At 38.8% G+C, this 14,700-nt stretch overlaps 1 protein-coding gene across 1 annotated transcript in view; it reads right to left on the bottom strand.

Moving 5' to 3' along the window:
* The window catches only part of SEMA6A (semaphorin 6A), a gene marked incomplete at its 5' end in the record, with an annotated part of 57,911 nt that extends 43,671 nt beyond the window's left edge, over positions 1-14,240 (bottom strand). Inside the window, 7 exons of the mRNA XM_058424191.1 lie at positions 3,240-3,457; positions 4,362-4,450; positions 5,516-5,635; positions 8,781-8,871; positions 11,637-11,738; positions 12,572-12,634; positions 14,148-14,240. Coding sequence (XP_058280174.1) covers positions 3,240-3,457; positions 4,362-4,450; positions 5,516-5,635; positions 8,781-8,871; positions 11,637-11,738; positions 12,572-12,634; positions 14,148-14,240 — 776 coding nt within the window. The remainder of the gene's footprint in view (positions 1-3,239; positions 3,458-4,361; positions 4,451-5,515; positions 5,636-8,780; positions 8,872-11,636; positions 11,739-12,571; positions 12,635-14,147) is intronic.
* Between the last annotated feature and the right edge of the window lie 460 nt (positions 14,241-14,700).

Raw genomic sequence — 14,700 nt, 5'->3', positions numbered from 1 at the left:
TTGTTATTCATCCTGCAGTTATGCATAAAACCTTGAGCGAAAAATATGCTCTGTAAAAGTCTTCTTGTCCCAGGTTACTCAGTCCTGTACTCTGAATCCGGTATTGACAGGAAAAGCCAGCCCCGTGGAAAAGCCTGAATACCAATCAGCTCCTGCCAAGAGAATTAATTTCAAAGCCTCTACAGAAAGAAGTAATTGCAACAATCTTGAAGAAGGGAAAGAATCGGTGAAATTCTGGCTATCACTGGCAATGCAAGAGGAGTAATGGCCAGTCTTGTCCAGAACCCATTACTTGGAAATTTAACGTCTTCTAAGTCATGACATCTCTCAGTACCAACTCTTGTAATCCCTGCTGTACCTCAAAGAACACATTGCAGACAGTTCAGAAGTTGATTCTAATCAAACTGGAAGGGTGCTGCAATATGCCATTTACTTGGCTTTTACATGTAATTCATTCATGCTCCCACAGCCTGATATCCACAAAGTGCTCCCGACAGAAAGGAGTTAACTGTGTTCAGGAGTTTGCTCTACTCAGTGAAATGTAAAGAGCTTGTAGAAGCAAATTTGATATTATTTTAAGATCATAGCATTGCAAATTTCAACTTTTTGAACACCTGCCTGCAACTGCACCACAGCATTGTCCAAACATGGTTATATTCTTACTTCCATACTTTCTGAAAGGCTTACGGGTTTACCATGATCAATCACTTGGGAGCATGAAATATTAATTTATTCCCCTTTCTTTTTTTTTGTACATGAACTACAGTATTTGTGTCTGACTTCCACCACTTTATTTTTTTTGGGTAAATAGCAAAAACCCAGCCGGCTGAGGCTTTCAAACCTGCTCATAGCTAGTAGGTTACTATACATCAAAGAAAAAATGTAGGAACTATAATACTGTTGCAGAGGATTATGCTAAACTAAAGATATATAAATTGATAGAAAAATAGCCGTTTGAATAGTAAAAACTTTCAAAATGCTTTTTATTGAAGAAAAACAACAGTAGTCTTACTTAGTCTTTTTATATGGAAGGAAACTCCAAAGCTCTCTGTTAATGTGATACTACACAGCAGGAGTTTTAAATGGAGGCAGCCATATATGTGTTGATGTAAGAGATGGTCAAGGGAGTATTTGGCCACACAGAGGACCTCATCCTAAAAGACAGCTCAAGACCCACTCCAGCTAGAATATTTTGCACATTGCTGAAATAAGTCCTAAAGAAAAAATAACAACCATAAAATCTTGAGGTGTGTTACGCACAGCTAGAAGTGCTGAGACCCATGCTCTACACACAACTGCACATGGATGGAGGCATTACTGAGCTGAAAGAGCTGCAACATCCTTTACTCTGGAGGGCGGCAGATTGCAGGTCTGTAGTATGATGCAGTGGTAAAGATGGAAGACTGTGGGTCACAGCTAAGGGCTTCCAAGCCACCTCTGAACTACTGGACTACAACTCATCACTAGCTTCTACTCGAGTGACCTCTGATTAGACTGAGGAATCTCTTGCACTTCAGTCTAGTAAGAAACTTTGTTCTAGAGACCAAAGGCATTTGTCACAACTTTTCTTTAGTGGAGGAGGAATGAGAGATAAGTTTATGTCAGAAGTAGGTTTCACAGAACTACAGAATCACAGAATATCCTGAACTAGAAGTGACTCACAAGGATCATTGAAGTCCAGCTCCTCAAGCACAGAACACCCCAAGAATCACACCATGTGCCTGAGAGCATTGTCCAGAAGGTCCTTGATGTGAGTCGGGCTTTGTAACCTGTGACCACTTCCCTGGGGAGCCTGTTCCAGCGCCCAACCATGCTCTGGGTGAAGAACCTATTTTTATTAATGTCCAACTTAAAGCTCTATGACTCATCTTCCTCAAGTCCTCTTACAGGTCACTAGAGAGCAGAGATTGGTGCTTGCCCCTCCTTTTCACCTCATGAGGAAGCTCTGAACTGCTATGAGGTCTTCCCTCAGTCTCCTCTTTTCCAGGCTAAACAAGCCAAGTGGCCTCGTTTACTCCTCATGCAGCTTCCCCTCAACTCCTTCATCATCTTTGTAGCTCTCCTTTGGATGGTCTCTAATAACTTTAGATCCTTCTTATATTGTGGCACCCAGAACTGTCCCCAGCACTCGAGGTGAGGTTGCCCCAGCTCAGAGCAGAGGGGACAATCCCCTCCCTTGCCCAGCTGGCCATGCTGTGCCTGATGACCCCCAGGAGATGGTCACCTTCCTGGCTGCTAGATCTGCTAATAAGCTGTCTCCAAGAATATATGCCTTCCTGTCACCCTCTATGTTTGGCAAAACCTGCGGCCTGTATAATAGTATTTTGCTTTTTACATCAAGGACTTAGATTTTAAAATGCAAGACTTAAGGAAAATAATTATTCATGACACACCACAGGAAATACTATCAGAATGGGAAGACAATCTCAGTTTTGAGATAATTGCAAGATACAATCTATTTTCTGATGTTGAATCTCTATTTGTTCACCTGTTTTTATTAAGCCAGATTGCATGAAAAGAGATCATCTTAATTTAAGCTTGTATTCCCTATTGGTGGCATAATTATTCCATTGCAGTTCCTATTGTTTTGATGTCAAAAGCAGTGATTAGATACAGTTACTCTTCTAATAACTTCCAGAGAAACACACTATAATGTGTAATAGTAATAAAATCTATACAGATGAACTGATGCTTTTGGATAACCATGCAAAGAATGAAATAGGCTTTCTGGGGACCCTTCTTTCCAGCCAGCACACCTTGGTTCTCCCAGGAGAGTCAGGGGGGCAGCATGGTCAATGAAGGGTCAAGGATCAATCCAAGAGACACCAGGGACATAAAACAAAGAGAAGGAGATAACATGGTTCTTGGAGGTTTAGCTATAAACAGGACAGACATAATCCTTTCTTTGTGAGGAAAAAATACTGTACTTTCTCTTTGGGATAATAATCTGCAAGTTACATGTTTTGATGGCTGGTGTGAACTATTCCCTTGTAAAGAAAAATATGCCCAAGGAATGTGTCCAGGCGATAAATGACTGAAAGCCACCCTAAGTGTTCAGGTATGAAGTAAGCAATACCAGGTTACATTAAAATTAAGCACAAACTATCGGTAAGCACAGGGTACATAATAATTACGTCGTATTAGCAATCACTTCTTGTGCTTGCATAAAGTAAAAAGGAACTGCAGTGAAAAGCAAAACGTAAAGGAAATAGAAGGTAAGAAGTTATTGTGACTATTACCTATTATATGGAGTGGAGAATGTTGCTAAAACAACATCCCGGCCATTGAAATGGATAACATCTGTAACTGACTGCAGTATGTTAAAGTAGAAGTGTGAGTCGCCAGGAACTGAGCAGTTCAACCGAGCCTTGAGAAAGGAAGTCCACTGTTTTTCCAACACTCTCTGAGATCCTCCCATGTCATTTTTGCAAACCTGGGCCACCCTTGGGAAAACTACCTGGAAGGAATAGAGCAAAAATAATGGAGAAAATTAAATGTTTGCTTGACCTAAGGACTTTGCTGGAATACTGCTTTTATAACATTTGGAATAACACAGCAAGGGGCTTAATTTCATACCACTTTTCTATAATCTGTGACAAATAAGAAACAGAGAAAAATTAGGCTTTGGAACAGTGTGCTATGAAAGATAAGACTGTGGCATTTACTATACAGCCATAAATCCTTCAGGAGATCTGTTCTCAACCCATATAAAACTCATTTCCATACAGACTGCTTAGCTTTCTATTTCCCCAAACAAAAGCACATTTCATATTCACAATCCCTGCAACCCACACTGCTGCTCTGATTCTAGTGTTTTCAGCTCTTAAAAACTATGCAAATTTTGCTGGGCTTTTATTCCTGCTCTCCACCTTTGTGACCTTGGCCAGCTTTTCTGACTGCTTAGTCTGAAAGCTATTGTGAAATTAGCAAAAATGCAGAAAGTGCTTAATTATTCTTTGCAGAATGGTGGGGCACAAAATTCCTACCCCTGTTTACTCAGCACTCTAATTCATATTTCTTACAGAAAAAATTCTTCGTTCCTTGGAATACATTTTTAACAGTTATCTACTATGTTGAACTAACTTCATTTGCCTTGTGCTTCTTATAATTTCAGAAAAGAGGCTCTGGCATATACCATCACTGTAAGAAAACACACATTTTCCTTTCAAGACAGTGCAATGTTTCACTCCAGCCAACCTTTTGGTTTGAGCAATAGGAATCTTCTCAAAATGCTGACCTTGTCATCATGATTTATGGTTCTCATTTCAAGGTCACTCGTAACAACATTGGTCCAAGAATAGCATACATTTCCCTCCTCCTGAATCTGAGAAAATCATTCAAAGCAATGTTTTTGCCCTTACCTTTCCCATGCTGTTGTACTCCACTGCTATTTCCCGGAAGAAGAAGTATATATAATTGCCATAATCAACTGCCTTAACAAAGTATGGTTCTAGAAAAAAAAAAAAAAGCAACCCAAGACACCTGATTTAGGCACCATGTGCGGGATACAGAATGCAAAGAGAAACCAAATACATTTGCACTTAATATCCAGAGGTGAAATATCTGTGTTTGACAAACATGATCAGTTTTCAGAACAAACAAATCACTGCTGCAGAAGAATCACTGTCTGGAGACAGGAGAGCTGGGAACAAGTCTGTGCGACATCACCGCAGAGTAGTTAAGTCTCTGCCACTAGTACGTCTGCCCTGCATGGAGTAAGAGGAAAGGTAAACAGGCATTTATAACTGTATGCCTGAGGGGTCCAAGCAGTGCTCTTTATGGCATGCAGGCTGTGAGCTGAGGGAATAACAAACCACATAACTGCTTCTGCCCACACGTGTCTGTAGCAGCAAGCAAAGTGGGACAGCTAAAGTTGACACCTGGCAAAACATTTCTACATGCAGAAAAAGACTTGAAACTATGGCTTTGCTCTCTGTTAAAATCACCCCAAATGCTAACAATTCTTAACACCTACATGAAGCTAAACACCACCATCCCTAACAATAAGGGCATTTAGTGCAAAAAAATTGCCTAATTCAATGGCAGCAGTACAATCCTTAAGAACTGTAACAGAAAGGCTTTGTGCAATATTCCCATAATTTTAATTTCATTAATGAATCTTAACATTACAGGACAAACCTTCTATACTTCATAAAGCCTTGATTGTTACCTAACAGCGCTGTGGCAGGAATATTTTCAAACACAGCCCAAGCACACAGAGCCCTAGGCAAGCTCCAACTTTTCCATCCAACAGATGTAAACTGGTGGATTTCAGCTTGGAAAGCTCACTGGAATACATATTCTGATCTACCCAGCTCACAGCTTCTGTCAAATCCAGTAACTTGGGGTCAGGAGAAGAGAGAAAGAGATAAACAGATCAGAGTAAGCAAGAGATGTAATCTACTTCCTTCTTTCTGCCAGAAAGCATTTGTGAAACGAAATGACAAAGAGGTCTGCCAGAAATCAAAGACTGTCAACAGTGATACTGTTTTTATTGTCTTGTTTGTTTATCTACCTTTCAACCACTTGGAGTCATGTTTAACTGTCCGCAGGGTTGGGCTGTCTCCAAGGCTCCGGTATATGACTGCATCTATTGCAAGGAAGTCGGTCACTGTGGCAGAATACAGCTTTCCCTCTGGGGAGGAAGGAAAGGGGAAACAAAGGAGGAGGAGCATTAGAAATAATACAACTGCTTCTTCTCTCATCAGTCAGATGAGAAGGAGAAACAAAACCATTAGTCTCCTTAGGAACACTGAAGGAAGGAAAAAGATACAGCTAGGTAAATGGAACTGAGTACTGAACTGCAAATCACCACTCTGCAAAATGGTAATTTCAGAGGGATGCTGTGGAAGAAAATAACCTTATGGAATAATTCTTCTTCAGTTTAGGCATGTCATAGTGAACTACCCTATCCAGTCGCAAGTCACTAGTTCAATGCTCAGAAATTCTGCCTAGGTATGTCAGCAAAACAAATATAACAGAATTGTTAGTTTTAACTCGGAATGCAAACCAGACAGGGCTTGAAGACTGTCAGCTAATTGACACTTATGAAAATTTCTCCCCTTGAGAGCACTTCTGCTCTGCCAAAGATCACTAACAAAAAATTAAATAGCATGCTGGGAGCCTTGCTGAAACAGGAATGAAAAGAGATGGAGAAATATTGCCCATCAATATTTTTTTTCTAGCATGCATTTTAGGCATTTCCCATATGAATTATGCATTCCTGTCTCTTAAAGAATGGAGGACAAGTGATAAGAAAGGGCCTACAAAATGGCACCTCAAGGACAACCAAAACATACAAGACTATATGGACACAAAAGCACAGGCTTCAGCATCATTTTAAAATTTTATTTGTTGTCTGTTCTGTTCCCAGATCATGGTGACTGTACAGGACTCTTTTCATGTGTGAGATAGATCCTGGAACATGATATCTGCTAGAAGCACAAGTGGTGCAGCACGAACCCACAAAATTGTGTCTCTAGTGTGTCTGCATAAAAACCTGCATCTCCTTTAACAGAGATTATGTTGGTGCCTTGAAGGCACCAGCACTGAGGACTTTCCCAGGACAAAGCAGAGGCTTCTATTGGTCAAGCTCTCCTCCTTATATTTTCAGACAGCATTGAATTTAAGACTGATAGGGAATCTCATTAATGCATAAAATTATCTCAAAGGGGTTGCCAAGAGGATGGTGCTAGACTGTTTTCAGTGGTGTCCCTGTGATGAGACAAGGAGCAATGGCCATAAATTAAAACTCATAAAGTTCCACCTCAAGACAAGGAAGTCCTTCCTTGTATGCCTTTTCCCAGCTCATGTAATTCTTGTCCTTATTTGGCTACTTAAGAATGATCATTTTCTCTTAGCAAAGTAGAAAAAATAATTACAACATGTCAGTCCACCCATCAAATTTAAAATAGAATAAAATCTCAGTTGTTTAGATATGGATGTCTGAACTCATGTTAATACAACCACACACTTATTTTCTTTCCTGCCAAGTTCCTGTGACCAGCTACAAGTTGCACATATCAGCTGTAATAGATACAGATGGCTGCAAGAAGAGCCATATCCATGTAAGTGCATCCAACAAACTCGGATAACCTGGATTAGTTCCCTAAACTGTTCCGAAACTGCTTTTCATTGCACTCTGAAAAATTAGCATGGGTCTCAATATGCAAGACATATATAACAGTGATTTTCTGAAGCTAGCATAATTATGGGACATATTCTACAAATATTTATTTGAACTGTATCAGATTTATTCTGATTCACCATGAAGGATTATGATCATTTCTATAAATATTCTCCTTATTTTCAAATAATGCAAGGATTTCTTCAGTGACAAATTTAGAGTCATCTTTCTGAACTTCATCTGCATTCAAAGTGCATGTTTACAATAGGCTGGTCATAAACCCTTTCTTGGCCTATAAACTGAGAAAGACCCTTCTGAAAGGTCATTCAGACTGCACTAAGGATAGGGAGTCTGAAATACATGGGAAAAATATTTCTCTGAAGGAGTTTCTCTCTTTCCATGCTTTATGAATTGCTTGGTACAATTAGAGAATTTCTACTGTATATTCCTGCCTGTGACTGTAATTAAGGAATCACATACTACCACTATCATCATCATTATTTTCTTGAAACAAAAGGTCCCATGTATTTGTACTGTAAAGAGTAAAAAACAAAACAAAACAAAACAAACAACAACAAAAACTCCAAAACACAAACAAAAAAAAACCAAAAAAAACCCCAACAAAAAACAACCCAGCAAACAAACAAGCAAACAAAACCTGAAACAGGTTATCAAATCTCTCCTTTGTGAGGCAGGTGATGATTCCTCAAACATAGTAGTGCTTAATAGAGCCCTTTGGCTATAGAGCCATTTGGGAATGGCTGAAATGATTGGGCATTCTTAAATCTTCAGAGGAATAGCTTAGTTATTTCCATGTGAGCACCCAGGCTCTGTTTTATAGCATCACACCTGCTGAACAGGAGTCACATTATTATGGAAGATGTCTTTGTTATTTTCAACACCTATCCAACAGCCAGATCCAAGAAAAGATCATCAAGGTTCATGCTAAGAGAAGTTCAATAAAGAAATAATTTAATCAGGAATTCCTGAATAGATATACAAAAATATTGCATAATCATCAGGCAAAATTAACCCCATTTATAAGATCTCACTTTTTCTAACTACTGTTGTAAAAATCAAAGTTAACACTATTCTGCTGCATGCAGCATAAATCACCGCTAACCCATACGCTTCTTTTGTCTCCAGCAGCTGGTAAGATGTTCCCAGCTAAAAAAAAAAAAAAAAAAAAATCACCTTCCCTTTCCTTCTAGACCTAGAAAAGGGCATGCCACAGCATTTTCCCTAACTTCCTTTTATTATGAATGTTAGCTTAGGCTTAGACTTGTTAAAGAGCATATCCTGCTTAATCCACATTAAAGCTTACACAAGCTTTGACTTCCTTTGACGTTCACGGAAGCTGGATGCAGCCAGAAACGGTGCCTCACACTGGCCATATTATCAAGAATACAGGAAATACTGAAATACTGGGCCAGGAAACTGAGGCTTCATGCAATGTTGATGACAGTGAAATTAATTCCAGAGAAGCATAGGATTTTTTTGCTAGGGATTTCCTTATGCCTCCTCTTTTTATTCATTGTCCCCTCCCTTTGACACCTTTTAGATTTAGGCATTCTGGGCTCAAGCAAGAGGCACAGTGTTATCCCAAGCCTGGGCTGCAGGGTGGAAAGTAAAAAGTTTATCTCCATCATTTTACCTGCAAACAATGCAACGTTGGCATGTTTTGCATCATAGGGGCACCTGGCCATTCCACTGAATTCCTCTTCCAGATAGTCCAAGGTATCCATCTGAAAAATCAAAGGAAGCTCCTCAGATAAACAAAGAAACAAAACTTCTTACCCAAGATGAGGCTTATGACAGTGTTTCTTCATTTTTGGGCAGAGAAGAAGGCACTTTCTGTAACTCTGCTCCTGACTATGGATTAGAAACTTGACAAAAATCATGGTATTAAATAAAATAAGTCTGAAAAATGTGTGTCCACTAAATGAGGCATTCTTTTGGGGCTAATCATTTAGTTACACATTTTACAAAAAGTCTGACACATTTTACAAAAGTCTTCAGTCTATATTTCATCTGCACACAAGTTTTGTTTTGAAATGAAGCAGGCTATGTGGTCTGTGGTTCTGGCAAGTCTCCAAAATTTATCCTCAACAGTGATCCAACAAAAGCGCTCTTATACACAGAAAAGACTGGAAACCACAGCATTCAGAAGAAACAACACTAGGACAATTATCTGTGTGCATTTTTCTTCTCCAAGTCCAGAGATCCTTCTGCTCTAGTCTCAACAGTGGTGCTCTCTCCCTTGATTTGCATATTCAAAAAGATGCTCTTCACGTTTTACTGTACCAGTTGAGTCTGTGTCACAGAGAATCCTCTTACCATCAGGCAAGAATTAATCTGTGCAGGAATTGTAAATTCTGAGGCTTATATGCAACTCATGGGAAATAAATTCACCCTGGACACTGATAATGACACAAATATACAGACTGACTTCACATGAAATTCAAGAAGGCTTGGTGAGCTAAGGGAGAATTGTACAACTCTTACCTCTTTAAGATGCTTACATTACTGTGTTTTGGGAATAAGAACCTTTGTAGCATATTTAGGCAACCTGTCCAGCTCTTACTGTATAGATCACATACAGTAAAGATTCACAGAGCATGAGAAATAACCCACACAGCATCATCAACTTAAACCAACTTTTTATTTGTATGTTGCAGCTTTCAAGACCTTCAGTGGATGATTTGGGATCATCTGTTTTCTGTCATGTATCCTTCCTGTAAAAATCTACTCTGAGGGGAGTTAGTTGTGTTTACTCAAAGGCTGGAAAGCATTTCATGTGATCGTGAGAGGTAATGAGTTAGAGTCCTGAGTTACTTTTCCTGCACCAAGCTGCACACCCTGGACTCATCCTCACAATCATGCTTGAGGGACAGCCCTGCTTTCTGTTTGGCATATGTTTAGTTCTCTCTCTGTGTAATGAAGGAATACATGGAGGAAAAGCCAGGGCAGGTGTTGCAGAGGGCTTCTGAAGACTAACAGTGGGATCACTATCCAGCCCTGTATCAGGGGGGGTGAAAACTCTGGAGTAAGGGTGAGGAGGCCATTTATACGCCTCACATCAGGACACCTAAGAAATCTGTAACTGTATCCAAAAGACAACTTCCACACAAGGAGACTGGCTGAGATTTGTTAGCCTCATTAATGGCATTCAGAGATAAAAAATTACAAACTGTACTAGAAGATTAAATACAGCCCTGAGATCAAGAAGCTTCGTTGCATACTAGGAGCAGGCAAGGAGAGAAAGAATAAAAGAAATAGTTGTTAACAGAGCAGGTAACTGTACCTTACAGTTACAACAACACAAGCTTGTATTCTTACTCAATTTGGTTCTTCCTCCACAGACTGGAAAAAATACTATCCTGCACTTCTCTCCTGTGTTTTCTAAACTGCAGCCATTATAGTGAGTGGCTAAATGAGGTAAAGCATCATTGCACAAAAATCAAGGAAGAGTAGCAGTCGCAATGAATACCACTAGGGAAGTAGTTTTCCTGGATGTTAACATCTTTATTCTGCTTTTTTACAGTAACTCTGAACCCAAAACCTGAATGACAGTTGTGATTTTGTCAGGAGCAGCATTAGTAAAACTGAATTTTATTTCTCCAGAAAAAAAAGATGAGAAATCACCTGTGGGACGTAACAGTGCCTAGAAAAGCAGAGTCTGAATGGCAAAATGCCTGAATAAATTAATTTCAAAGCTACTCCAGAGACATCCACTGTTGGGAGTTGTATCAGAATATAACAGTGAAAGCCTAAGAAAATAGGAAATATTTCAATAAATGGCTCCTATTGGAATGGAGGCTACTGGGATACACTATGGCAAGGGAATAAATTGTCTTCAGGGCATTATTGTCAAGCACACATGGACCAGAGTTTCTACACTGCTCCAGGTAACGTTTTGCCTTTGCAGGTCCCCAGCAAGTGAGAAATACATCACTGCCGTGCTGTACTGTTCCTTGTGGAGATTTGCTGTTCCCTCACTTCCACAGCACAAAATGCCGTAGGATCTCCACAGGATCCCTATCTGGGGGGCTCACAAGAAACTCAGGTTTTGCTTGCTATGCCCTCAAGCATCTTGAGAACTGGTTTGTGACTGAGAACAGTACAAGAGAAATTTTCAAACATGCTACACGGAAGTAACTCCCAATATTAGTCTGTGACTTGACGTGAGTGTCAGTGACAAACTGAGGAACTTTCTGAGGTGTGACAACATCCCCAAGCAGGGATCTGAAGGACTCTACACCTATGGAGGGCAATGCAAAGTGGCAATACCCTTGATGTGCAGGAGTTGAAAAGAACTAGGTATTCAGTCTGAGATTTTCTCAGAAACCCAATCAACATTGAACTCAATAGCAGCAAAACAAGTCAGGACAAATGTTTCAGAGTTGAAAGGTGCAAGCTGAATGACAACCTCATGCTGCTGCCAACATAGTCACAATAAATCCAACCAAAAGATGAGGCATAAGTGAAATTCCACAAACAGATTACATACCTTGTAGTTCCTGCAAGAAGGGTTGAATGCATTTGTTCCACAGATAAACAGTGTATCCTCATTTCTTTTTAGGAGAACCTTAATAAAGTTATGACATTCATCCTGAAGAAAAATAATAAAAACTATTTCAACTACTATATTTTGAGTATCTGTATTAAATTTTAAGAAGTGATATTTCATTGTCAGGTTTAAAATTAAATTAGCTGGTACCCACTGTGATACTAGCCTTATTTTGACTATGTTTAACTGACAGTGAGCAAATTGTAATTAATTTGTGTTCTAGTGGTTTAAAAATTACAAAGAACAGAAGATACAGCATTCATATTATAGCTCCTAGTTTGCTGTTGTCGACAAAGGTGAATTTTGTTTGAGAACTGTTTTCCTGAAGAGCAAAAATTCTGATCTTGTCACCGGCACCACCGTCAGACAGTGACATCACCACTACAATGTACTGGCATAAAGCTTCTGTAACTAGAAGGGGAAGTAGGTGTAAAGAATCAAAGAGTCTGCATCTAATTATGATACTACTTGTGCCAGTCATAGGTTACAGGAGGCTGAAACTAGTGTGAGAAACTGTCCTTCTACAGACCCACATTCATGTTTTCTGATGCTTTTCCTGAATTTTTCAGTACATTCCCACAGGGGGATGGACAGCAGCACTTGGATTTGGAAGCAATGGTAAGCAAAATCGGTACACTAATTGTAACCTGCTCAATGCCTTAAGTATTCCGGGATATTGCTGTGGCTTCTGTTGTAATATTTTATCACATTCAAAGTGAACAATTTTTGCAAATTAAAGCCTTCAGTAAGTTGATGGAAAAAGCAATTACTAGTAAGAAGTGAATGGCATGATCCATTCCACAGCACAGACAGCAGCCTGAGCTAATAGTGATGCAACTAAAGTGGCAGTTGCAAAAGAAATAAAAATTGCCTACCTTATGTTTTCCCTTCATTCTGCATGTGTCTACATCAGCTTGTCGAGATTTCCATGTCAATTTCTGCAAGAATAAAGAAAGAAATCAATTAGAACTCAGAGGTTTTTTATTTTTGATTTCAGAAGTAGAAGTCCCTTAGGGGAGACTAGCTTTTGAACATATATTTATTGAAAGTTTTCTGCACACTTTCTCCATAATTCACCACAACAATGAAGGTTTAGTGATGTGGAGCATTCATTTAACTTTGTTTTGCCTCCAGTTCAAGAGACTGGAAACCCATACGTCTTTCTTTAAAACTAAACTAACAGAATTCAACAATAGGTCAACTGAAAAATGTGTATTTTTCTTGAAAGTACTAGATGTTCTCTTCTTTTAATTGGTATTGCTCTACAGATCAGAATTTTCATTTATGGACTATGAACCTTCACTGGATTCTAAAGGAAATATGCATTCTGAAAGACAACATTTTAGATCTGGAAAGAAATAAAATTCTAGTAATCTTACCACTTCAAGTCAGCTAACAAACTCCAAGAATTTTTCACCTGTCAAGACACTGATGACTTTATCTGCTAACTCTCTTCCTCCAGAAGACTTACAGGTAAATCCCAGAGAGGTTGTTTTTTTTTTTTTTTTTTTTGAGCTGAGTTTCAAAAATGGTGAAATGTGGAAGGCTTATTAATTGTAATAAAACTTTTAAACATTGTTTAAAATCACATGGCCTAAGAGGCATCACCTTAGAAACCATTGCCATGATAGTTCTGACAGTGCTCCTGATCAGTAAACTGAGGCACTGTGAATTCATGGACAAGTCCAAGCTGAAGGAGTAGCCATGAATATTCATTTCCATTATAAGCTTGTGCCCTCACTCTTTAATTACTAAAAAAGTTCATCTTCAGGGTCATTCATAGTTATAATGAAGCACTGTCCCCTCCTCCAGTGGAATTCATCCAATGCCCAAATTTGTATGCTCTTCTGTTGGACCAAAGCTATGTTTAACATATGTTGCACAATATGAATGCAAGGCAGAGGAAACAAAGGGAGACTATTTTCAGTATATTCATGTTAATATACAACATAGTAATGCAGATAAAGTTTTTCATCATTTGAAAGCAATTTCCCACAGAGATAATGTGAGTACATATATAAAGTGATGTTTTAGTAAGATTTATTTAGTCAGTTCTTGCACAAGTAAAAAAAAAAAAAAAATTGTGTATGTGAAAAAATGTAACTTGCTTCTTAGGATGAAAGTTTCAGTAGACTTAATTGGGATAGTATGGCTGTTATAGAAGACTGCTGCATATAAATGAATAGATGTTTGACAGATATTCCGTCAGGGACCTCACTGCATTTCAGTACAGATTGTTTATCAGCCCAGCTAAACCACTTATCAGAAATCCACAGAAGACATGATTGCTATCCTAGCTCTCCCCAAATATGATTAGCAATGCCATCTTACTTGTGCTTATTACACTTTTACAGCACTTCTGGCAAGTTCTTTAAAACAACAACATCATCCTATTTCTTTGAAGCTTATTCTAGTGTCCTTGGTTTTTGGGTGATGATGAAAGCTACTTACTTTGCTAAAATAAATTTCTTCTGTATGTGATGTGTCCATATCAACAGTATAAATATGGTCTCTGTAAAGAAAAGCAAATGAATACGAAGTCAAATGGAGTAGTCAGACAGTTTGTTTTCTATAAGAGAGCTATCTATCGCACGACAATCCATAATCCATTAAAAAAAAAAAATCATCAGAGGTCTTACCAGGAAACATTACTGGCAGCATCTCCTGCTTCTCTCACAAAAGCATTTTCACATATAAACAGTAAGCTTACTCATTAAGAGAAAAAAAGAAAAGTGCTACAAAGCTTCAAAGTAAGATTCTTTCCCAAAAGCGCTTATTTGAACAAATGAGATTTGGGAAAGTAGATGAATGTCGCAAGATTTCTGCTCTATCAGTCTGTCAGTTCTACAGTAGATGCCACAATCCAGCATGCAAATATTTTTCTGAATCCTGAAATCAGCTGCAATAGCTTTTAGGCACCCTTTGCCAGATTCCTGGGCTAGAAGTTACTGTGCCACATTTAGCAATTTTACTCTCTTTTTTCTTTTCTTTTCTTTTCTTTTCT

The sequence above is a fragment of the Hirundo rustica genome, chromosome Z, assembly GCF_015227805.2.
Source record: "Hirundo rustica isolate bHirRus1 chromosome Z, bHirRus1.pri.v3, whole genome shotgun sequence".
NCBI classification, from domain to species: Eukaryota; Metazoa; Chordata; class Aves; order Passeriformes; family Hirundinidae; genus Hirundo; species Hirundo rustica.
The sequence above is the reverse complement of the archived record's forward strand: the minus strand, read 5'-3'. Positions and strand labels throughout refer to the sequence as shown.